Genomic DNA, 27,124 nt, shown 5'->3' on the forward strand with positions numbered 1-27,124 from the left:
CAGGCCAGTTCAGCACCTGTACTCTTCTACGACGAAGCCATGCTGTTGTAATAGATGCTGTATGTGGTTTAGCATCATCTTGCTGAAATATGCAAGGCCTTCCCGGAAAAAGACGCCATCTGGATGGGAGCATATGTTGTTCTAAAACCTGTATATACCTTTCAGCATTGATGGTGCCTTTCCATATGTGCAAGCTACCCATGCCATAGGCACTAATGCACCTCCATACCATCAGAGATGCAGACTTTTGAACTGAGCGCTGATAACAAGGCGGATGGTCCCTCTCCTCTTTCGTCCAGTGGAAGCTGCATCCATGGTTTCCAAAAAGAATTTCAAATTTTGATTTGTCTGACCACAGAACAGTTTTCCACTTTGCCTCAGTCCATTTTAAATGAGCTTTGGCCCGGAGAAGACGGTGGCGTTTCTGGATCATGTTCACATATGGGTTCTTCTTTGCATGATCAAGCTTGAACCTGCATTTGTGGATGACACGACAAACTGTGTTCACAGACAATGATTTCCAGAAGTGTTCCTGAGCCCATGCAGGGATTTCCATTACAGAATCATGTCTGCTTTTAATGTAGTGCCGCCTGAGGGCCTGAAGATCACAGGCATCCAATATTGATTTCTGGCCTTGTGCACAGAGATTTCTCCAGATTCTTGGAATCTTTTGACTATATTATTTACTGTACATGATAAGATATTCAAACTCTTCACAATTTTATGTTGAGGAACATTATTCTGAAATTGCTCCACAATTTGTGGACACAGTTTTTCACAGATTGGTGAACCTTTGCCCAGCTTTACTTCTGAGAAACTCTGCCTCTCTAAGATGCTCTTTTTATACCCAGTCATGCTACTGACCTGTTGTCAATTAACCTAATTAGTTGCAAAATGTTCCTCTAGCTGTTTCTTTTTAGTAGTACCACTTGCCCCATCCCAACTTTTTTGAGACATGTTGCTGCCATCAAATTCAAAATGAGCTAATATTTTTCATGAAATAGTAAAATGTCTCAGTTTAAACATTTGATATGTTGTCTGTTCTATTGCAGGGGAAAATGGGTTTATGAGATTTGAAAATCATTGCATTCTGTGTTTGTTTACATTTTACATAGCATCCCAACTTTTTTCGAATTGGGGCTGTATAAAAAAGGAAAATGAGGCTCACGATCTAATTGTTTGAGCATAGTTAAGCATGACCTGAGTTATCTGTTAAATATTAATGCACAGTTCTTCCCTCATCTTGTTGTCTTGTCCTGCATTTTGTGTTTATTGTTGTTTGATGAGCTGTCCCAAACTCAATTACCACTACCATTAAATCTTGAACCTTTGGGGTGGGTAATTCTAAACAAGAATAATGAATGAATAATATCCTTCCTTTGCATTTGAAAATCCTGAAATATGACATGACTATCACAGTGATAAATTACTCACTGACTGAAGCATTTTCATAAGTTTTGATTTAACTCTCAAATCTGCAGTTCTGCTGAACTTTGAAAGAAGTAAATGTGGAGAAAATACAAGCCATATAGGCCTAAAAAAGGCTTCCAGTGGCATCAAGTCAAGTTTATTTGTATAGTGCTTTTCACAGAATTGTTGCAAAGCAGCTTTACATAAAATTAAAGACTTTAAACATGAGCTAATTTTATCCCTAATTTATCCTTGATGAGCAAGCCTGGTGATGGTAGCAAGGAAAAACTCCCTCAGACGATATGAGGAAGAAACCTTGAGAGGAACCAGACTCAAAAGGGAACCCATCCCTATCTGGGTGATGACACATACCGTAGCATGATTATAAATAACTTGCTTCAAAACTGTGTCTGAAATAGTCACAAAGAACAACTGTGTACTCAGGAAATTCATTATAGTTTTAGCATAAAGTCTATTTATAAGAACTTTGAGATGCTGACCTCTTCTGCTCCTCAGGCCTGCCTGATCCATCCTGATGCCCTATGTCTGGCTGGAGTCTCATCACATCGCTCCTGTGGAGGACGGCCCCATATGGACAGTTGAAAGTCACACTTGGAAGACGCTCTGGACACTTACAGTAATGCTTTTATGGCTGAGGACTACAGTTGACTTGCTAACTTTAAGACTGCAGTTGTCATGAAGAGTTTTGCACTCAAGTTTCCATCAATGAAGAGTTATAACATCAACGAAAACAGACTTCATGTGAAAACTGTTAAAAATGTTATAATCACATTGTCTGTTATCACCCAAATGAGGATGGGTTCCCTTTTGAGTCTGGTTCCTCTCGAGGTTTCTTCCTCATGTCATCTGAGGGAGTTTTTCCTTGCCACCATTGCCACAGGCTTGCTCATTGGGGATAGCTTAGGGATAAAATTAGCTCATGTTTAAAGTCATTAAAATTTTAGCATTGTGACAATGTCTATTGCTAAAGGCGCTATAAAAATAAACTTGACTTGACTATTTTGTTAAAGTTATCAACTGTTCATTGATGGAGACTTAAGTGCAAAACCGTTCATGACAACTGCAGTCCTAAGGTTGTCAAATGTACAAATGTAGTCCTCAGCCATCATAGCAAAGCTGTAAGTGTCCAGAGCCATCTTCCAAGTGCAACTTTCGACTGTCCATATGGGGCCGTCCTCCACAGGAGCAACATGATGAGACTCCAGTCAGACGTAGGGCATCAGGATGGATCAGGCAGGTCCAAGGAGCAGAAGAGGTCAGCATCACAGGTGTCTCAGGATCAACATGTAACTCGACAGAGAGAGACAGACAGAGAGAAGAGACGGGGGGACATGACACAGGTTGTTAGGTATGCCCAGTGTCACCTAATGGGTAAGAACAATATACATTTTACAGCATACATACAGCATACATACATGGTATATAAAGTGTTTTTTTAGCACGATCAGCAATTTGAGGAAAACTCGGATGTTATCATCACAGGTGAGCATGGTGGAAAGATCATAGACATGTTTTTACTTATCAAATTCACTGATATTTCATGATCTCCTTGTCAAAACCTACTGTATTTCTTACGCTTTCATTTGATAGTCGCCATTTTGTTTCTAAACGCATGTTTGAGAAATCACGTGAGGTGTCGATAATAGTGATCACTTTCACCGGTGTCCACCATTATCGACACCCTGTGGAATTAAGTGACATTTAAAACTGTATTGGATCGATCTTTGTGCAACATTGTTGAAGTAGATGAAGTACTTAAAAAAATAAAAGTGCCGTGATATATAGAATGGAATGGTTATAGAGTATTTGGAATCCTATTGCAATAAATAGAATTAGACCAGAATTAAATTCCTAGCATATAAAAAAATTACATGCTTGAAATATTCAGATTTTTCTATTCCAGTCAAAAAACTTTTTTTTTTTTTGCAGTTTGTTGTAAATATCTACCACATATTACAATATCAGTAGACATTTTATATTTTTAGATGTAAAAATATTACATTTTGGTTTGAGGAATGGCATGCGACCTTTGACCTGGATTTTCATGCGGTTACAATGTCAATCGCCTGTTGACATTTATTGTTAAACTACAAAACTAAAAATTAATACAAAAAAACAACGAATGATTAACAAAATCTCATCTACGAAAATATTTAGAAAGTAGGTAGAAAGTGGAACAAAAATATTTTCTGACACAGGTTAAACATGATCAGTTCATTTGTTTACAAACATTATAATTACTTCATTTACATAAGCACTGACATTGATATGTTTACATAAAATATATTTTGTACTAAATATAAGTCTATGTAAAACAAATTTTAAATAAAAACGTTTTGTTAACTTAATGCCACATACTGATTATTTTCTTATAAATAATCATCTGAATGTCAGTACTTGTGGAATGGTGTCACGTGATCTGATACGCTAAGTAAGTGGGAATCAACTCTTTTTCCCCAGCGGATGTTTGAGTAATTATTCATGGACAATTTACATATTGAAAGTCTTTTCTACTTTTGCAATGGCCAAAAGATCGTTACGGTGTCAATAATTGTAGCCGCCGCTCTACAAAATATGACAATACAAAATATAATGATAATCAGAGGTGGAAAAACCCGGGTGCAGAAAGTAAAAACCCTGCCACATTTTTGCTCCATCCAATTCAATGAACCAGCTGATCTTAATTACCACATCCCCTAAGCCAGGTTGATGAGCTAATTGGTGAAATCACCTGTGTTGAGAACACAGGAAGAAGGAAAACCTAAGCAGGACTTTTACTTTGTCAATCCAGTTTTTCCACCTCTGATGATAATACAAATAAATGGCGGCACGGTGGTGTAATGGTTAGCGCTGTCGCCTCACAGCAAGAAGGTCCGGGTTCGAGCCCCGTGGCCGGCGAGGGCCTTTCTGTGCAGAGTTTGCATGTTCTCCCCGTGTCCGCGTGGGTTTCCTCCGAGTGCTCCGGTTTCCCCCACAGTCCAAAGACATGCAGGTTAGGTTAACTGGTGACTCTAAATTGACCGTAGGTGTGAATGTGAGTGTGAATGGTTGTTTGTCTCTGTCTCAGCCCTGCGATGACCTGGCGACTTGTCCAGGGTGTACCCTGCCTTTCGCCCGTAGTCAGCTGGGATAGGCTCCAGCTTGCCTGCGACCCTGTAGAACAGGATAAAGCGGCTAGAGATAATGAGATGAGATGAGATAATGAGATGAGATGAGACCTTTTGTCATGCTCCTCGCCAGACTTCCACTCCAGAGATTACTTATGTCAGGGATAATCCCGATCCGGGACGGGAATTCCATCTTGCCTGCATTCACTTCCTGGTTTTCTCTGCTGTCTATAAAAACGCTGTTCCCAGACAGACAGGGACTTCACCAGAACTTCTTGTCTGTTTTTCTCACTGGTTCTGTGCCCTTTAGGTTTCTTGGGTTTTTTTGCTCTCTAGCCTGCTTGTTCTTGTCACGGTTTTTGCACTAACGTTTTGTCTTTTTCAGGTTTTTTGGCCTTGCCTGCCTCATTTTTTGTCTCAAAGTTTTGTTTCTCTGGACTATTTTTCATGTCTTTTGCACTAGCGTTTTTGTCCTTGCCCATCTTGTTTTTTGTCAAGTTTTTTGTCTCTTTTTTTTTTTTTCCTGGACTATTTTTGCTATTTGTTTTTTTCTATGTCTTTTTTTTTTTGGAGTGGGTGGCATGGTGGTGTAGTGGTTAGCACTGTTGCCTCACAGCAAGAAGGTTCCGGGTTCAAACCTAGTGGCCGGTGAGGCCCTTTCTGTGTGGAGTTTGCATGTTCTCCCCGTGTCTGCGTGGGTTTCGTCCAGGTGCTCCGGTTTCCCCAACAGTTCAAAGACCTTCACTTAGGTTAACGTGGGGTGGTCTTGGGCTGAAGTGCCCTTGAGCAAGGTACCGAACCCCTGACTGCTCCCCTGGCGCTCTAGTGTGGCTGCCCACTGCTCTGGGTGTGTGTGTGCGCGTGTGTTCACTGCTTCAGATGGGCTAAATGCAGAGGATGAATTTCACTGTGCTTGAAGTGTGCATGTGACACAGGTTTCTTCTATACTGTTTGTTTACCTTTTTGCCATGCCCTTTCCCTGGATTAAATCACATTTATTGGATTACTGTCTGTGTGTTCTGCTTCTGGATCCTAATCTCACCACATCCCCACCACCCCAACACCTTTATGGTGTTTCCACAATGGGGAAATTTCCTGTTTGCAGCAGCACAGTGGATAGCAGCAAAAGAGGACATATCAAGTCACACAAGTAAAAAAAAAAAATTTAATGGAAAAAAAATGAAATTATTAACTCAGGAAGATCTAATTAGATTTAATAGACAAAGCTGTATCTACAGAATCCTTTATTAAAGGGCATGACATTTCTGACACTGTCAGGTTAAATAAAGTCTTTAAACTGGTTTAGTTTAATTAATCAGGTAAGCATCACAGCTAATTACACCATAGTAACTAACCCAGATAAACTCACTCTGTTTTGGTTTCTGAGATGGAAGATGACACACCGCAGGGGGGCGATCACCCCCCCCCCAAAAAAAAAAACTATGTTGGGGGGGCAAGTTATGATGGGAGTCCTTTGACTATTTACAAGGAAGAAAAGGAGACAGTAGTGTGAATAAACAGCCCACTGTGCACCTTTGTTTTTCCTCATTAAATCCAGCTGTGTCCCTTCATCCCGGCGGCATCCCTTTGTACTGGAGGTTGGTAGCACCCATTCGCACCAAAACCGATGCAAATTAGCCTGGCCCTGATGTCACTGATTGCCTCTGCTTTCTGAGATTTTCCTTATTTGGCTTACGCAGAACTGCAAAACCCATCACTTTTAGTAGACAAGCTGATTTATGAATACTCTGTGGACGAATTAACCTGCTGCTGTGGCAACCATCTGGTCTCCTTGGGTACTCACGCCAAAGCGGGGACCCTGTGACAGCAAGGCTATGACAGTGTTGCTACATTTATATCTGACTGATAACTCTTGTCCTGTCCAGATGGTTAGATAGCGTTCACGAGGCGTACAAGCAGTTTTGGGTGGCCAAAAACTTGATGCTGCTCTAGATGTACATGAATTTGCTTGCTGCCCTGACCAAACCCATGGTAAGAGGGCATTATCCTCTCAATGATACTAAGTAGACATAATTACATTATAGTATCATTAGTTCTGTTTCATATAAAAAAAAAATACATGGACGAAACGTACTCTAACAGAGACATTAAACTTAGTTTTATCCACCAAAATTTGCCTCTCAAAATGCGGGAAATAGCGTTTTAGAGGGTTAAAAATTTAAAATTTCCCAGGGGTGCATGCCCCCGGACCTCCCAGATTTGGCACAGCTTTGGCACACGACACGTCATCCCCCAATCCAAAACCTCCTGCCACCGCTTCTGCATCAGGGTTAGAAACTAAACTATCCATCCATTCATCCATCATCTATAGCTAGCCGGTTATCCTGTTCTACAGGGTCGCAGGCAAGCTGGAGCCTATCCCAGCTGATGATGGGCGAGAGGCGGGGTACACCCTGGACAAGTCGCCAGATCATCGCAGGGCTGACACAGAGACAAACAACCATTCACACCATTAATTGGTGGTCACTTTAGAGCCACCAATTAACCTAACCTGCATGTCTCTGAACTGTGGGGGAAACCGGAGCACCCAGAGGAAACCCACGCAGACACGGGGAGAACATGCAAACTGCACAAAGAAAGGCCCTTGCTGGCTGCTAGACTCGAACCCAGAACTTTCTTGCTGTGAGGTGACAGTGCTAACCACTACACCACTGTGCTGCCTGTCTAAACTAAAATAAACTAAACTAAACCAGATTTCTGAAACACCTCCCTCGTTCCTGTGCTCATCCAGGTACTGCACTTCTATCCAATCAGCACAGAGCACCGACAAATAATTCTGTCTGAAGATGTACATTAAAGCATATATGCAGAGCCATGGCCTCACTTTTGTTTATAAATGCCTTGAGACCTCAAGAATGGTACAGGAATAGTTTTAAGCATTAACAATAAATCTAAAATAGTAATTTTTACGATTAAAGTGATTCATATAGGTAGTGGTCTGAGTGAATGACCTTGACGTCCATAACATCACAGCAGGAAGTCTATCTGTCTCATCACCAATTCCGCTATACTAAAACACAGAGCTAACTGCAACTCCAATCCTCCATTTTGAGCTAATTTATTGCCATGCCACGTAGATGTGTTGCTGGCAGGTGCAGCAACACGACAGAAGGTGGATTTACATTGCATTCATGGCCCAAGAATGTTCAAACTGCAAAGATTTGGATGCGTTTTGTGAGAAGTTCACGGGCACATTGGGCGCCTATGAAGTGGTCTCTCCTCTGCATATTTTACTGAAGACTTGTATGAGACCTCTGATCTGTTGAGGAGCATTGGCTATAAGCCCGTATTGAAAGAGGGTGCAGTATCAATAATTAAAGAAAACTACAAGAAAAGGAAAGTATTTATTTTATTTATTTCTAAACTGGATATTGCTGCCATCTCGCCCTTACGTGGAAGAGGTGAATGAACGGAGAAATGAATGAACAACTGAAAGTCAGATTGTTTCAAAAACAATTGGCCACAAGATCAGCCTTCAAGGAGCAAGAACAGATGGGTAAGCTCCAACTCTCATTTGGATAAAAAAAACAACACGTTTACCTGCATTTAGATTAATACATGTAACTTGTGGCAGCACGGTGGTGTAGTGGTTAGCGCTGTCGCCTCACAGCAAGAAGGTTCTGGGTTCGAGTCCAGTGGCCGACGAGGGCCTTTCTGTGCGGAGTTTGCATGTTGTCCGCGTGGGTTTCCTCTGGGTGCTCCGGTTTCCCCCACAGTCCGAAGACATGCAGGTTAGGTTAACTGGTGACTCTAAATTGACCATAGGTGTGAATGTGAGTGTGAATGGTTGTCTGTGTCTATGTGTCAGCCCTGTGATGACCTGGAGACTTGTCTAGGGTGTACCCTGCCTTTCGCCCGTAGTCAGCTGGGATAGGCTCCAGCTTGCCTGCGACCCTGTAGAACAGGATAAAGCGGCTAGAGATAATGAGATGAGATGAGACATGTAACTTGTATTGTGTATTTAAGTTACCGGTATAAGATTATTTAATTTGCTTCAGAATGTGATTGTCTCAGTTCATCTGATTATTTAATTAGCCTTTTACGCTTGATTAGTGAAAATGCATGCATGTACATGTATGTTACATAAGTTATAACACCTATCCTGTTTTAATGAGCATCAACCCACAATCAATGAAGTCAAATCAGTCTTAGTTGAGCAAGTCGGTAACGGTATTTCTTACTTTCACCATAAATTTTTATTTATATGACTTTGGTCTATAGCTGTAAAAGGCCTCTGCCTTAAAACCGGTTCCTGCTGTGACATCACGCACTCAGGCATGGCTAGCTCAGTGGGGCAGCTCAAATACCAACTTTGCAGTCAATTTTAACTCTCAAAAATATTTTTTTTATTCCCATTTATGCAGCATACAAGAGTCAAGTATGAAGATACTATCCACTCAAATTTATTTTAAAATAAAGGTTTTGCGTATCTGCTTTAATAAAATCATTCTTATGCTGACTGCTGTAAAATCTAAACAACAACTTCTTCTTCTTCTTCTTTTGGCTGCTCCCAATTAGGGGTCGCCACAGCGGATCTTTCGTCTCCATTGCTCCCTGTCTTCCGCATCCTTCTCTACCGCACCTGCCACTTTCATATCCTTTCTCACCACACCCATGCATCTCCTCTTTGGCCTTCCTTTTTTCGTGTGCCTGGCAGCTCCATCCTCAACATTCTCCTTCCCACATGCTCTGCATCTCTTCTCAGGATGTGCCCATACCATCTCAGTCTCATCTCTCTTAGCTTAATTCCCAAGCTCTCCATATGTGCTGTCCCTCTGATGTGCTCGTTCCTTATCCTGTCCAACCTTGTCACTCCCATCGCAAACCTTAACATCCTCAACTCCGCCACCTCCAACTTTGCCTCCTGTCTCTTCGTTAAGGGGACAGTCTCCAATCCATACATCACAGCTGGTCTCACTACTGTCTTATACAGCTTACCTTTCACTTTTGTTGGGACTTTCCTATCACAAATGACTCCCAAAATCCTTCTCCAACTGCTCCACCCTGCCTGCACTCTCTTTCTCACCTCACTATCGCAGCCCCCATTTTCCTGCACAGTTGACCCCAGGTACCTGAATTCAGCAACTTTCTTTACATCTACTCCTTGCATCTTCACTACACTCTCATCCCCATTCTCATTGATGCACATATATTCTGTTTTGCTACTGCTCACCTTCATTCCTCTTCGTTCCAATGCATACCTCCATCTCTCCAAACCCAACTCAACCTCCTTTCCACTTTCATCACAATATCACAATATCATCCGCAAACATGTTCCATGGTGACTCTTGCTTCACTTCATCCGTCAAGCTATCCATCACTATGGCAAACAAGAAAGGACTCAAATCAGATCCTTGATGGAGTCCCACCTTCACCTTGAACCATTCAGTCGTTCCAACTGCACACCTCACTGCTGTTTCACTGTTCTCATACATGTCTTGCACTGCTCTGATATACTTCTCATTCACTCCACTCTTTCTCATACAATACCATAACTCATCTCTCAGCACTCTATCATATGCCTTCTCCAGATCTACAAACACACAATGTAGCTTTCTCTGGCCTTCTCTGTACTTCTCCATTAACATTCTTAAAGCAAAAATTGCATCCGACGTGCTCTTCCTTGGCATAAACCCGTACTGCTGTTCATAGATTGCTACCTCTCTTCTCAATCTCGCCTCCAATACCCTTTCCTATAGCTTCATGGTGTGGCTCATCAGTTTTATCCCTCTGTAATTACTGCAGCTCTGTACATCTCCCTTATTCTTGTATAATGGGACTAGCACACTCTCCATTCATTTGGCATTTTCTCATTCTCTAGGATCTTATTAAACAACCTCGTTAGGAACTCCACAGCCATCTCACCCAAACATCTCCAAGCCTCAATCGGGATACCATCTGGTCCGACTGCTTTCCCAGTCTTCATTCTTTTCATGGCTGCCCTCACCTCATCCTTACTAACCAACTCTGCTTCCTGATTTGCTGTCTCCAATGAATCTGACCTTTTCTCTCTTGGATTCTCCTCATTTAATAAATCCTCAAAGTACTCTTTCCACCTTCTTAATACACTCTTTGTTTGTCAGCACATTTCCATTTACATCTTTCATCCCTCTTACCTGCTGTATATCCCTCGCTTCCCTGTTTCTCTGCCTAGCTAGTCTGTACAGGTCTTTCTCTCCTTCTGTTTGTTCCCCTTTTTTTGTCCTTGATATAATAACTGAGACAATAGTCAGCTGTCTTAAGGCTCAGCAGGCTGAGACGACACACAAATGTCAGTACAGGAATAAAGATTCAATAAACGTGGAGAGGGGGGCGACACAATGGTGTAGTGGTTAGCACTGTCGTCTAACTAAGTAGCGGTCTTTTCAGAAAAGGAATCTGAGAGGTAAAAAAAAAGGTTGCTGAAAACTGAATATTATTTTGATACTTCTAACTTATCACAGATAATTTGATTAGTTTATATAATTTGTAAATGGGGCGGCATGGTGGTGTAGTGGTTAGCACTGTCACCTGACAGCAAGAAGGTTCTGGGTTTGAGCCCAGTGGCTGACGAGGGTCTTTCTGTGCAGAGTTTGCATGCTCTCCCCGTGTCCGTGTGGGTTTCCTCCGGGTGCTCCGGTTTCCCCCACAGTCCAAAGACATGCAGGTTAGGTTAATTGGTGGCTCCAAATTGACCGTAGGTGCGAATGTGAGTGTGAATGGTTGTCTGTGTCTATATGTCAGCCCTGCGATGACCTGGTGACTTGTCCAGGGTGTACCCCGCCTTTCGCCCATAGTCAGCTGGGATAGGCTCCAGCTTGTCTGCGACCCTGTAGAATAGGATAAGTGGCTACAGATAATGGATGGATGGATGGATGGATGGATGGATGGATGGATGGATGGATGGATGGATGGATGGATAAACACGGAGAGGGAGAAGAAAGTAATTTGTGATTTGTGAGTTTTACTGAAGAAATATTCGAGTGAATGATGTTTTCGTTCCATCATAGCACCATATGTGAGCAGTGTTTATGAAGCCGTGCTGGATAATTCACCTGAAATCCAAAAAAGTATGGAAAACGGTTTCCTCGAGCAGTGTTCTATTCAGACCTCGGGAAGTCTGCCGTACTCCTGTCTGCTGCCGGATTCTCAATCCATCATTTTACTGACGTGAAGTAGACTCGGACAACTTCTTCTAAGCCTGAGTGAAGGAGGGAAGAGTGGAGGAATGGTGGTTAAGGCGGTGCACTGGTTCAGGAAGGGCTTGAGGCTGCATGATAACCCCTCACTCCAGGATTGTGTAGTAGAAGCAGACACGTTACACTGTTTTTACATACTTGACCCCTGGTTTGCAGGTTCATCTAACGTGGGAATTAATAGATGGAGGTAAGACATGTAGCTCATCCCGTCAAGCCATGGAAGAGACAAGAGGACCATAAAGGGCTAGCCATCCATCCGTAGCCACTTATCCTGTTCTACAGGGTTGCAGGCAAACTGGAGCCTATCCCAGCTGACTATGGTTGAGAGGCGGGGTACACCCTGGACAAGTCGCCAGATCATCGCAGGGCTGAGACAGAGACAAACAACCATTCACACTCACATTCACACCTATGGTCAATTTAGAGCCACCAATTAACCGAACCTGCATGTCTTTGGACTGTGGGGGAAACCGGAGCACCCGGAGGAAATCCACACAGAACATGCAAACTCCACACAGAAAGGCCCTCGCCGGCCGCTGGGCTCAAACACAGGACCTTCTTGCTGTGAGGCAACAGTGCTAACGACTACACCACCGTGCCGCCCCCATAAAGGGCTATCCATCCATTATCTGTAGCCGTTTATCCTGTTCTACAGGGTTACAGGCAAGCTGGAGCCTATCCCAGCTGACTATGGGCGAGAGGCGGGGTACACCCTGGACAAGTTGCCAGGTCATCACAGGGCTGACACATACAGACAAGCAACCATTCACACTCACATTCACACCTACGGTCAATTTAGAGCCACCAGTTAACCTAACCTGCATGTCTTTGGACTGCGGGGGAAACCGGAGCATCCGGAGGAAACCCACGCAGACACGGGGAGAAAATGCAAACTCCACACAGAAAGGCCCTCGCCGGCCGCTGGGCTCGAACCCAGGATCTTCTTGCTGTGAGGAGACAGTGCTAACGAATACACCACTGTGCCGCTTCCATAAAGGGCTAGGGCATGGGAAATAATATTTCCACAGAAAGGACAAAAAAAAAAAAGTAGTAATATGGGTTAGACTCATTATTGTGTATGATGTATCTAGCTGGTTTTGAAGCCAGCACATTATCTGATCTTACTTGTTGCAGGTTATAAAATTGATCGACGTGGTGTACTGAAATTGACGCATGCCTGTTGAATATTTACAAAAGGTACTTCATCCAAATCCTGGAGTGTAGCACAATTTGGTGATTTCCTGTTCTAACACACACACTGACCTTGGGAGTTAACTGGTTAGTTGAATTGTGTGTCTCACAGCAGGATTATCATCCTTTTTCCAACTCAAAACAGAACAAATAATAAACAGGGAAACCAAAACGGTTTCCCTGTTTATTATTTGTTCTGTTTTGAGTTGGAAAAAGGAAAACAAACACCAATCCCTCATTTTTTGGTCATACAGAAAAACAGGAAAACGAAATATTGAGTGGGTTTTTTTTTCGTTTTCCAGATTGAATGGAATACTTGAATGATCGGATGATACACGGACCGCTCAGCTACCTGAAGTATTGCCATTATATACATTTCATTATCTTAAATTACATTAGAATGTAGAGCTATTAGTTCTGTGTGAAGACTATGTATTAGAGAGAGTGTGTGAGAGTGTATTATTTGTGTGTGTGTGTCTGTGTGAGTGAGTGAGAGAGACAGAGTTATGAGAGAAAGAGAGAGAGTTACTCAAACAAGCCCATTTACTCAGCCCTGCACAGGGCTGCCTGTGACAACGTAGTTTTGAATGTTTCTCGAAATGCTAACTAAAATGTAAGAGGCAATGACAATGAAACGTTTCCCCTTGGAAAGTTGGCATGACACCGCTGAACGGTCTGCCACTGCACTGACAATATTTTCTCACCTTCCCTCCTTCTCTTTCCCTGCTCTTCTGTTGGCTGTCCAAACCTTAATTTAGTTTGTTGCAACGTTTTCATTTTGCACTCAGGTAAAGCTCTATAATGCGACATTAGGTTAGGCAGGCATATGTGATAGAGCGTAGACTACACCCTGCCCGTTTTATCCAAAACCCAACTTCCCCGGCCGACACTAGTATAGGCTACGTCGCGTGACGCTGCGTTAGACACGGCAACGATAGAGATAGAGGCTGAGAGATTTCAGATGACATTAGACAAATGTGAATTTTATTGGGGGGGAAATACAGATGACATGTGGATGCGGATGCTGCGTTTTACATTGATCACTGCTCGAATTCAGCTTAGACCAATTTTTAAATTTCTGAAAAAAATACCGAGGACATGACCTCGGTGTCCTCAATGGTAGTTACGGCCATGGTTAGCACTGTCACCTCACAGCAAGAAGGTTCTGGGTTCGAGCCCAGCAGCCAACGGGGGCCTTTCTGTGTGGAGTCTGCATGTTCTCCCTGTGTCTGCGTGGGTTTCCTCCCCCACAGTTCAAAGACATGCAGTTAGGTTAACATGGGCCAGCCTTTGGGCCGACGTGCCCAAGAGTGGTGGCATGGATGTGCACAGTGGCTTTGCTCTCCGATGATGAACTAAATTTCTTTATACGTTTGTGCAGTGACAATAAAGGCATTCTATTAATGTCCAGTCATTAAGAGCAACCCCATCACTTCTGTTTCATTGTAATCCTTTGTTATGTACAGGGAGTGGTAATGAAGTCACGATGAGTAAATTAACACTTGGTTTTCAAGGCTACTGTTGATGTTCTTTCGGTAATTTAAGCACAACATTGGCTGAAGACCAAGATCTTTCAAATCACAACTCGTCTTCAGTACAACTGTCATCTCACTTTTTTTTTGTAAACAACTTGCATGCCATTATAAAAATTCAAGATGATATGTACCCTAATACAGACTTAGAGAGTCACGTGTAGGATTACATTGATATGGTGCATTCGTGTTAAGCATTCATGTGTAGTAGTGGGAGATCTTAGTAATCACAATCTGGTGATGACATAACATGGTGCGGACCCACATCTCCTGCCCCAATACAGGACAGATGGAAGTGGGTCATCGTGTCAGCAGTGGCAGTTACCATGTTCCGCAGTCAGCTCTGACCTACTTTTCCTCCTCTTGTCACGCCACTACTGCTGGTAGCCACACATATACATACATCCACACACCACACGTTCTGCTGGAACACACAAACGCACACAGGATTGGTATGTGCTTTTCTTTAAAGCAACTATAACATGGTGTTGCTGTCCAGTTTTCCTAACATGATAAAACTTGAGAATAGATACTTGAATTTGATGTGTAAAACAGTGCTGTTGACTTATGATCCTTCAATACAGGGGACTCTGCTATTAAATAATACAGAATAATAACTGATTATGTCCTTGTGAAAATCCTGACTCGTAAATCCCTTTGTGCAAGCAAATTCACAAATGCACAAGTTCCATCTGTCCTAGATGCCCATTTCTCTCTCCTTTTCCTTTTGAAGTTTTTTTTTTTGGGGGGGGTGGCACGGTGGTGAGGGCGGTACGGTAGTGTAAGTGGTTAGCACGGTCACCTCACAGCAAGAAGGTTCTGGGTTCGAGCCTTGTGGCCGGCGAGGGCCTTTCTGTGTGGAGTTTGCATGTTCTCCTCGTGTCTGCGTGGGTTTCCTCCGGGTGCTCCGGTTTCCCCCACAGTTCAAAGACATGCGGTTAGGTTAATATGGGACGGCCTTGGGCTGAGGTGCCCTTGAGCAAGGTACCTAACTCCCAACTGCTCCCCGGGCGCTGTTAGCATGGCTGCCCACTGCTCTGGGTATGTGTGTGTGCGCATGTGTGTGTAGCCAGGTGGGAAAATGTAATGTAACTGGTTACTAATGCCACCAGATGGCACTGTCTCAATTTGGGGAACTGTTTAGAGAACGGTCGTTGAAAACTGGAAGTCGCCGTCTTGCTTACCGTGATGCAGACCCGCTACGCTTTTCAGATGTTGCTGGACTGTTAATGACAGTAAATATGTTAAGTGTTACTGTTTACGTGAAATATCAAGTGATATACGTTTAAAATCAATGCATATTTACAGACTGTGCAATGTTATACACTGATGGGTTTATGTGTGGGGCGGCACGGTGGTGTAGTGGTTAGCGCTATCGCCTCACAGCAAGAAGGTCCGGGTTTGAGCCCCGTGGCCGGCGAGGGTCTTTCTGTGTGGAGTTTGCATGTTCTCCCCGTGTCTGCGTGGGTTTCCTCCGGGTGCTCCGGTTTCCCCCACAGTCCAAAGACGTGCAGGTTAGGTTAACTGGTGACTCTAAATTGACCGTAGGTGTGAATGTGAGTGTGAATGGTTGTCTGTGTCTATGTGTCAGCCCTGTGATGACCTGGCGACTTGTCCAGGGTGTACCCCGCCTTTCGCCCGTAGTCAGCTGGGATGGGCTCCAGCTTGCCTGCGACCCTCTAGAACAGGATAAAGCGGCTAGAGATAATGAGATGGGGAATGGGTCTATGTGTTAGACGCCGACAGATGAAAGAGACTCAACGGTTGTAATGTGGCTACCGTCCCGCCATTAATGCTGGTTGGGCTCCGGGACAAATGCACAAGTTAGTATTATATGTGTTATAATTCTGCACATTCATTGTAATATTTTGATCTGTGAATGTAAGATTGTTAACTGTGAATTTGTGGGCTCTTTGTGTCACAGGGTCGAGCCATTATAGTTATTTTTGCACTCCGTTGTTTGCCTAACAGTTATTTTAGCACTCGGTTGCACTAGCCTGATACATTTATTTTTGTACACTTTTGTGCTAGTATCCTGATTTCAGCCATCTGTTATAGAGAGTGTTAGGTGTTACTCATTTTGTTTTTATACGGTAACTGCAGATACCGCAGAGGACGGTCTGCGAATTTTATTTTGAAACTTTTATTATTTCTTTTATTTTATCTGAACACCAAACATTCTTTTGGTTCAGAATAAAGACCCCAAAAAGATATATCTGTGTCCTGTGCTGGTTCAGTTTCGCCAGGCAACATGTGTGTTCACTGCTTCAGATGGGTTAAATGCAGAGAGGAATTTCACAAGTGTGTGATGAATAAAGTTGTGCTTTCTTTCTTTCTTTCTAAATTGAAGTTCCTAAAAGTAAAGGAACAAGCGTGTATTTTGAACACATGAAGCTAGAATAAAAGTTAGGAAAAAGGAAAACACCTATTGCTACTCTTGCTACACTCTAAAATGCTTCATGCCTACCAATTCTGGCCTGTCAAAATTTTTAAAAAAGTGTCCCAACTAGATGGGGTTTGAGTGAATCAGACGTCTTTGGGCAGTCTGCCGTCAGACTAGACTGGATTCTACCCTCCTGACCCAGTCTCAATGCGATGCCCTTGACAGGCCAAAAGAAGTACAAATGCAGCTCAGACAGGATTTAGCCCTTATGAGGCTAAATATGCCCAAGTCCCACCAGGACAAAGTTTAATCGTGGAGGTCATGTAGTGTTTCATTGAAATTAATAGTGAAGATGAACTGACCATAGTACATTTGTATACGGTAGGTCTATGCTACATATCCAGTGAGTCACTGAGGTTTTCTATGCTGCTTATATTGATTCATTCCCAGTGGTACACTGAAACTCCTGGCACTGTAAAATAACACACAGATGCTGTACTCTAATGGTTAAAAATTTGTTATTGAGAAAGAATATCTATTTCTTCTGCATGCGTAACACACTTGTCGCTTTAGATCAGTATTTTCATCTCTCGAGTAATTCCTTTTGTAATATGTAAGCTGTGTAGCATCCCCTTTGTTCAACTAGTCATGGCACAGAGAGTTTCAAACAGCTGTCTAAGTTTATTGCTGGGTTTCACGTGACGTCACATCCGCCTTGTTAGTTATTCAAAACTTTAGCTGGTGGTCTACCAAAGCTCAGTTGACAAAGCGTTTGTACAGAGAAGGTGCATTGCTTGCATGAAAAATGCCTTGCACTTGCGTTGTTTTAGGTTGTCTGAATCAGGGCTTTGAACCGGTTCAAGGAACGAAAACGAAAACCGGGAACTTTTTCTATTTCACATGGAACAGAAACGAAACCAGAAACTTTATTATTTTTTATGCTCCGGAACAGAAACGCTTATTAAAAATAATGGTAACCGGTTAATACCGGTTTTTATTTCGTTCCTCAAAGTTTCCGTAGCCTACAAATAAAAAAGCTATTCTCCTCCTGCACAAGTTTCTATGACCCGCTGGGGTTCACTTCCTGTGTGACGTTCGCTGACTGAATGGAGAGAGCGGGAGGGTGGACTACTATCACGTCTCCACGTGATAATAGTTGAGTAAGTGCATTACTGAGTGTCTGAGCAAAGAAGAGCCTGAACATTGCAACCTCCCTATTGGCTGTTTGTAAAAATGTATCAGTTGTTGCCCTTCCCACGGGAATCATCGTGGACTCGAGAGACGAGACCTGACGAGTTAGTTCGTTGGTAGCAGAACAAAATGTCTGGACACAAATCGGGTTTTCAGAAAAGGAAAGAAAATAAACGGAGGGTTGAAAATACAAAAAAGGAGGCAGAAAATGCAAAACGAGTTTTAAGGTAGGACAAATGGTTACTTTTTAAGGCAGCCCGCCGTGGCTGCAGGCTTTCAGTTGTGTCATTGAATGGTTACTTTTCTGAGGCAGCCCGCCGTGGCTGCCTGCAGGCTTATTTATTATAGCCCATTTAGTTAAAATAGTTGATATAAAATGTTTATAGTTATAGTTATGTGATGGTTGTCCTGATTTAGACTGGTGGTTTTTTTTTTTTTGGGGGGGGGGGGGGGGGGGGGGGTGTTTGCGCGATGTTGCACCCGGGTCCAGATTAGGGCAGAACCGGCCCTGGCTACATTTCAGGTGTAGTTTGTTTTATGTATGTACGGTATGTACTTGCATAGATGTGTACTTGGTCTTCCAATATGGTGCCTAACAAAATCTCGCGGCGCGGTGACGTCATGCGGTAGCCCTCTATAGGGCCTGACTAGCCTTTGGTAACACACTAAACGAATTATCTTTCATTTTTGGCACTTTTTCTGTTTGTGTAGATGGGAAGACATACTGAGAATCCAAATCGCCAACATTTGAAGTAATAATTGTTTTGAATTATTTCTTGTCTTATTTAATGAAGGTTGTAATAGAATTAGCCTATATTTGGCTTAAGCTAGATGAGACAGAGACATAACTTTATAGCCATTTGTTAAACAGCTGACAGGGAACGTAATTAACCATTCCGGGAACGAAATTTTTTTGTTCTAACCGGTTCGGGAACGTCTATTTAATGGTGGAACCCAAAACCGGAAACGTTAAAATTCCGTTTCTGTTCGGAACGAACCAATAGGAAAAAAATTCTGGTTCAAAGCCCTGGTCTGAATTGATCAAACCGTGAAACTGATAAGTTTCTTCAAGGTTCCCTGTGAACTAATAAAAAAGGGTGAACGAACACAGGATTTCACAAAAAGACATCGAGAAAGACGGCTTTTGAACCTCTCACTGAAATCGAAGGGAGCCGAGTCGAAGCATGCTCGAGTTTGCAGTGATCACTTGGTGAAAGGTTTGTATCTCCCTCTCAGCTGTCGTTAGTGCTTTCCAAGTACTTTTCTTGCCATGTGTCTTTATTTTACGGTACTTTTTTTAGTCACAAAGCGCTAAAGTCCCAAGCTGTTTCTTTTGGCCCTTTTCCACTACCCTTTTTCAGCTTTCAGCTCATTTCAGCTCACTTCAGCCTGACACGGCTCGCGTTTCGACTACCAAAGAACAGCACGACTCGGCTCGCTTCAGCCCTGCTTAGCCCCTAAAACTCGCACCGTTTTGGAGCGGGGCTGAAGCGAGCCAAAGCGAGCCGAGTGAGGCTGGGGGCGTGAGCAGACACTCCCCTGTGCACTGATTGGTGAGGAGGAGTGTCCTCACATGCCCACACACGCCCCGCGAGCACGCTGGGATCTGTAAACAAGGTAAACCTGGAAGAAGAATAATTACGAATTACGAGAATTTCTGAAGCCTTATGCACCTCGCCTCATCTATACGCTCTTGCCAGTATCTGTTGGCATTGTCGGTGACAACAAGCCACAGCACCAAGACCAGCTACACTAACGACTCCATGTTTATTGTTTACTATTCGGGTCGTGAGACTACCGCTTAAAAGCTCACTGATGTCACTGTTTGCGCTGCTTAACGACATCACGTGACGTCCACCCACTTTCGCTAACTCCACCCAATGTGTCCACCCACTTCCAGCCAGCACGGTTCAGCGCGGTTGTTGTCGAAATGCAACTCCAACAGCCCCACTCAGCTCGACTCAGCCCAACTCAGCACGGCACGGCTCAGCCCAACTCAGCCGTGTTGGTAGTGGAAAAGCGGCATTTGTTTACTCCTCACAAAGTCCATATGCATGAAAGTTGTGACAAAATTCTTACCCAGCCATACAGTTACAATGCGCCGTGATCACTTCTCCGTCTTGTTTAACTAAGATCCAGGTCTTTAAAGGGGTTTCTGATGATCTTTGTGAATGATTTACCTGAGAGATAAAAGCAAACACAAGTGAGAATCAAGCGAACTGTTGTTTGTTTACACTTCAACTTGTAGTGCTTCATTGTAAAGATGCAAATGAAAAGCTTAAAAAAAAACACTTACATGGGCAAAAACAATACAGGATTGATTCGGTAGCGACTTGATAGCGAGGTCCTTTACCCACCCATATACAAAAAAGTTGTAAGCCTCCATACTCTTCCATGCTTTCATCTGTTTTGCGGTGTAGAAGAATGTCTGGAACACCAGATAGTTCGAGATGTTGGGGAACTGAAAGGTAGTTTTTGAGATCTTTTGAATATATCTAAAGTGAGCAGTGGCTTCTAGATTACGAGCATACTCTGGTAAGTTATCGCTAGTTGTCTGCACTGCAGCAGCTGTTTAGACCACCAGCTATTTCACTTCCGGCAAAACCACTAAGAAAAGGTCACATGACTGAAACCCAGCAATTGTAGCACCGTAAAAACTATAAAAGAGATAAAACGCAGAAATACATGGCTTATTTATAGTTACAAAATTCATATAAAGTGACATTCACATGTAAGACAGTCTACTAACACGACACACTATGACAGTCTCATGAATATGCTGCTTCACATTGCAATAATAACCATAAACATACCTCATTCCACTTACCAAGGGTGCTGTGTTAAAATTTAGAACATCAGCTTAGCTTGCTACCATACTCTTTAACGCTTCACCTTTCCCGGTTTGGAGTCCTCAAGTAACACATGAACAATACGAAGCAATGGCATAAAATCATATAAATTTGTTTTTTACAAAATGTATCCATATGAACAAGGTAAACAATCAGGTGGATTTCCCAAAAGTCTCTTAGCAAGGTTGCCTCACAACAAAAAGGTTCTGGGTTTGAACCCAGCGGCCGGCGAGGGCCTTTCTGTGTGGAGTTTGCATGTTCTCCCCGTGTCTGCGTGGGTTTCCTCTGGGTGCTCCGGTTTCCCCCACAGTTCAAAGACATGCAGTTAGATTGACGTGGGGCAGCCTTGGGCTGACATGCCCTTGAGCAAGGTACCTGACCCCTGACTGCTCCCCGGGCACTGTAATGTGGCTGCCCACTGCTGAGTGTGTGTGTGTGTGTGTGTGTTCACTGCTTCAGATGGGTTAAATGCAGAGGATGAATTTCACTGTGCTTGAAGTGTGCATGTGATGAATAAAAGTTTCTTCTTCTTCTTAACGCTAAGAGCATCTTAACTGAGAGACAGCATTCACTGTGCTGCTCGCGCTACCAATTAACGATGATCTTTGTGCTATGATGCTTTTGGGAAACTTGGGCCAGTTCAGTTTCGTACCTTTTAGTCATTTCACATGATGCACAGTAATAGCTTCACACCAGAATCTCCCAAAATGCAACAGAAAGACACGGCTGTCTCTTAAATAATTACGGAACCGGCCGCAAGGGGGCAGCATAGTATTGTGTTATGTTTCCTTACAATCTCTATAAAGTCATTGTACACAAATACTTCATCTCATCTCATCTCATTATCTCTAGCCGCTTTATCCTGTTCTACAGGGTCACAGGCAAGCTGGAGCCTATCCCAGCTGACTACGGAAGAAAGGTGGGGTACACCCTGGACAAGTCGCCAGGTCATCACAGGGCTGACACATAGACACAGACAACCATTCACACTCACATTCACACCTACGGTCAATTTAGAGTCACCAGTTAACCTAACCTGCATGTCTTTGGACTGTGGGGGAAACCGGAGCACCCGGAGGAAACCCACGCAGACACGGGGAGAACATGCAAACTCCGCACAGAAAGGCCCTCGCCAGCCACAGGGCTCGAACCCGGACCTTCTTGCTGTGAGGCGACAGCACTAACCACTACACCACCGTGCCGCCCTCAAATAATTTAGTGATCATTTATAAGCTAGATTCCCAGATTACTGCAGACTTTTCTGTTTGCTCACAAACTGATATTGTACACAGTACTGTACTTCAGAAACTCCATGTTTCACGTGATAGGAGCATTGTCAAATCCACATAACCTTCATTTTAATGATTAAGTCTGGCATAAAGAGCATCATGCAAAACATCGTTCACTTGTTTTAAATTATTTAAAAACAAATTTTTACAAATCATAGGACCCACACCTAGCCAGTAAAAATAACAGTAAACTTTCTGCTGGTGCTGTTCTTGTCCTTTGCTTTGTTTCAGGTTTTTATTGCAGTGTCTGGAGGACCTGGATGCCAGCCTTTGCAAACTCAACTCTTGCCTGTATGTTATAAGAGGCCAGCCCACTGACATCTTTCCCAGACTTTTCAAAGTAACTGAAATAAACATTTCATTTAACCATCTTGATATTTTTCTTTCTTAACTGCCCTTTTTCAGCTTGACCTGTTCTGTCCACCCACCAAGCATGGGCCAGGCAGAAACCAAATTAAAAATGCTAAATATGTTAATGAATAAAAAATTAACAAGCAGTTACACCCTGAAACAACATGCACCTAAAAGTTAATAAAGAAGCAAATTTTTCCTTAGATTTTCTTCAAATAATGAAGTCTTTGGGGTAAACTGGCAGACAGCTTTTACACATGAACTTGTTGGTGTTTCATCATTCAGGTTCACAGACCTGCAGATGATAGACAGGCTGTCAAGAAGCTGTGTTTTGTGCATAAACATGAAGTATTGGTGTAAATCTGAAACACTTTTGTATCAAGAACTGTCGCCTGGTTTTTTTGTTTGTTTGTTTGTCTGTTTTTGCCGCAAAGTATATCATCCATTTAAATAGTTTGGAGTCCTGATGATCTGATGAGATTAAATCTCAGTGTGAGAAAGCTGGATGCTCATGTCATTGTTCTGTTCCTGAAAATAAAATAGTTGCGCTTTACTGCAGGACTGGAAGATCACGCGTCTGTCATACAAGTATGACTCTGAACCATTTGGGAAAGAGCGGGATGCAGCCGTCAAGAAACTGGCCGACGAGGCAAATGTGGAGGTCACAGTTAGAATCTCCCACACACTCTATGATCCAGGGAAGTGAGTGTATATCTGTGCATATTGCAGTATGGCTTGCCATCTTGCATTTATATTGATTCATTTGACAGGCACTTTTATTCCAAGCAACTTGCAAGTGAGGCAGTCTTATTCAAGCATGGGGTAAAGCAAAGCAACCTTTATTTGTCACATACACACTTCAAGCACAGTGAGATTCATCCTCTGTATTTAACCTATCTGAGGCAGTGAACACGCACGCGCGCACACACACACACACACACCCAGAGCAGTGGGCAGCCACACTACACCGCCCGGGGAGCAGTTAGGGGTTAAGCACCTTGCTCAAGGGCACTTCAACCCAAGGCCACCCCATGTTAACTTAACTGCATGTCTTTGAACTGTGGGAGAAACCGGAGCACCCGGAGGAAACCCACGCAGACACGGGGAGAACATGCAAACTCCACACAGAAAGACCCTCGTCAGCCACTGGGCTGGAACCCAGAACCTTCTTGCTGTGAGGCGACAGTGCTAACCACTACACCACTGTGCTGCCCATAGTTGTGGGTATTGTTGCATTTGAGCTCACAATCTGCTAGTCACCAGAACAAAAGCATCGATTACCGGACTCTTACACTCTTTTCTGTTTGTACCGTATCTGAATAGTGCTTGGCGATTTATTTGCTGTAACAAAATAAGGAAAGGTAATTAACACATAGAGCTTTTTTTATTTTTTTTAATAAAAAAGTTTGCATAAACCATGTGGGGGGGGGGGGGGGGGGGGAAGCAAATATAGAACAGGTTTTTATATTGTTGATTTACGAATAGTGTATGGTCCGCTCCAGAATTATTAGCACCATAAAGACAGGTGAAAAAGGCTGTTTGAAAAATGTGGTTAATTAGCTCAAGCTCACACAGAAAATATAAGAAAATTAAAAATCCTCAAAAATGGTAATAAAAAAATACAGCATAAAAATAAATAAATATACAAAATATGTATGGTTGATGTTAGTTTCTAAGTAGTTTTTACTTTAATAGTCACCTTCCTTCACTACATGTTCTGTTTCTCCACTGCCTCTGTCATATTAGGATCATTGAGCTGAATGGGGTGGCACGGTGGTGTAGTGGTTAGCGCTGTCGCCTCACAGCAAGAAGGTCCTGGGTTCGAGCCCCGGGGCCGGCGAGGGCCTTTCTGTGTGGAGTTTGCATGTTCTCCCCGTGTCCGCGTGGGTTTCCTCCAGGTGCTCCGGTTTCCCCCACAGTCCAAAGACATGCAGGTTAGGTTAACTGGTGACTCTAAATTGACCGTAGGTGTGAATGTGAGTGTGAATGGTTGTCTGTGTCTATGTGTCAGCCCTGTGATGACCTGGCAACTTGTCCAGGGTGTACCCCGCCTTTCGCCCGTAGTCAGCTGGGATAGGCTCCAGCTTGCCTGCAACCCTGTAGAAGGATAAAGCGGCTAGAGATAATGAGATGAGATGAGATGAGATGAGATGAGCTGAATGGTGGGCAGTCACCCCTCACCTATAAGCACGTTCAGATGATAATCAATAGAATGGATGCTGTAGAAATGCCAGCAGAGACTATTACTGCTGAGATATTAAGCAAGTGTACCATGTCTGTTGGTGATGACCATGATGAGAGGTTTGGTGTACCCTCACTAGAGGAGCTTGGCATTATTTTTAGTTTTTTATGTATTTACTTACTTTTGTGTGTGTGTGTGTGTGTGTGTGTGTACATCTGCTAGCTCCTAACCTGAGTCTTTTTGGTGTAGGCTTTGAGTTGGAGGGTCTACCATCTGCTGTGTGGCCAGGAGGAGAAACTGAGGCTCTGACTCGTCTGGAGAGACACTTGGAGAGAAAGGTGAGCAGAAGTGACTCCTGGAGACATTTGCTGTTATCAAGCATCTTGGACCTGATTTCCATTTAATACAGATTATATGGTTTGGTAGGACAGAGAATAATATCTGGAGTGAATTGAAAAGACTGAGAAAGCCATATGGATTATAATGTGTACAGATATGTCTGTGTTTGTTTTTGGACTGTGAGTATTGTATTACCTCTGATATCCTTCCTGTGCCTCACTGCTTGTTTTTTGACTCTGCCTCATCTCATTCATCTCATTATCTCTAGCCGCTTTATCCTTCTACAGGGTTGCAGGCAAGCTGGAGCCTATCCCAGCTGGCGAAAGGCAGGGTACACCCTGGACAAGTCACCAGGTCATCACAGGGCTGACACATGGACACAGACAACCATTCACACTCACATTCACACCTACGGTCAATTTAGAGTCACCAGTTAACCTAACCTGCATGTCTTTGGACTGTGGGGGAAACCGGAGCACCCGGAGGAAACCCACGCGGACACGGGGAGAACATGCAAACTCCACACAGAAAGGCCCTCGCTGGCCACGGGGCTCGAACCCGGACCTTCTTGCTGTGATGCGACAGCGCTAACCACTACACCACCGTGCCCCCCCCAATCCCATGTTATTTAAAAAATTAAAAATAAGTGCTGGATAAAAACTTCTTATGTAAATAAAGATAAAAATTTCATTCTCTGGTGGTTAAGTGTTTGACATATGTTGTCTCGCACTTATGATTGGGTTCCCTGTGGTTAGATGCGTACATATGGTCAAACTGTGCTGGTCAAGCAATCAAAAATCAGATAGATGCATTTCTATTAAGTATGGGGCTCCATAAATGTGCATTCCATGCTGTATGCATTTTAGTTTGTTGATGTGGGAGAACATCTGCCAAGGCTTTATGAAGGCAAGTACTGATAAGGCGTTCTGGCAATAATGATGGGCTGTTTTCAAATAAAGGTTGTTGGACAGTGGCTATAAATCGGTTACTTTTTCCTCTTTTCATGACTTTCAACTCCCACCATTCTCCTTCAAAACATTTAGCTGTCTGTATAATGAAAACAGTAGCAGATCTCTGAGGCAAACTCCCATAGGATTTCATCTTGCATTTAAAAGTTATGTGCATTATGTCTTTGTGTAGGCATGGGTGGCTAACTTTGAGCATTCTGGGATGAATGCAAATTCGTTACTGGCCAGCCCTACAGGTCTGAGTCCTTATCTTCGCTTTGGCTGCCTCTCCTGTAGACTCTTCTACTTTAAACTCACAGATTTGTACAGAAAGGTGAGCATAAGGCTACAAGCTGGAGATGCATGCATGCAATATAGTCACTTTATTTCAGTTCCTTATGTACACTCACCATCCACTTTAATAGGAACTTCTTCTTGCGTCTAAGTTTACTGTTCTTGGCTGGCAGGAGTGGAACCCAATGTGGTCTTCTGCTTTTGCATGCTGAGATGCTTTTCTGCTCACCATGGTTGTAAAGAGTTGCTATGAGTTGCAGTATCCTTCCTGACAGCTCAAACCAATCTGTGCCAAGTTTCCCAAAAGCATCATAGCACAAAGATCATCGTTAAATGATAAGTGAACAGCACAATGAACTCTCGCTCTATCTCTCTCTTAGTTAAGATGCTCTTAGTGTTAAGAGGCTTTTGGAAAACCCACCACTGGCCATTTTCTTCTGACTTCTCTTATCAACAAGACATTTCCACTCACAGAACTGTCGCTCACTCAATTTTTCCCCCCCGCACCATTCTGTGTAAACTTTAGAGACTGCTGTGTGTGAAAACCCCAAGAGATCAGCAGTTTGTGAAATACTCAAACCGGTCCATCTGGCACGGGCGATTGCTCTAAGACAACGAGGGAGGCTAAGCCTCCTCGAAAAATGACAAACATCATGTAGGATGAATTGCACTAGGCTTATGTTATAGCCGACCTTATAACATTGCTATTTCAGATCCAGAATCATAGAAATATATGTGCTCAACCCAACTACAGTGCGAAATCATCTCATCTCATTATCTCTAGCCGCTTTATCCTTCTACAGGGTCGCAGGCAAGCTGGAGCCTATCCCAGCTGACTA

General features: G+C 43.2%; 1 protein-coding gene across 1 annotated transcript in view; it reads left to right on the top strand.

Moving 5' to 3' along the window:
• Positions 1-11,766: 11,766 nt before the first annotated feature.
• Positions 11,767-27,124, top strand: part of cry1b (cryptochrome circadian regulator 1b) — a 28,659-nt gene continuing 13,301 nt past the window's right edge. Inside the window, 6 exon segments of the mRNA XM_060924353.1 lie at positions 11,767-11,924; positions 22,404-22,512; positions 23,083-23,225; positions 24,669-24,853; positions 24,955-25,043; positions 26,185-26,325. Of these exon segments, the coding sequence (XP_060780336.1) occupies positions 11,767-11,924; positions 22,404-22,512; positions 23,083-23,225; positions 24,669-24,853; positions 24,955-25,043; positions 26,185-26,325 (825 nt within the window).

This window comes from Neoarius graeffei, chromosome 6 (assembly GCF_027579695.1).
Source record: "Neoarius graeffei isolate fNeoGra1 chromosome 6, fNeoGra1.pri, whole genome shotgun sequence".
Taxonomy (NCBI): Eukaryota; Metazoa; Chordata; class Actinopteri; order Siluriformes; family Ariidae; genus Neoarius; species Neoarius graeffei.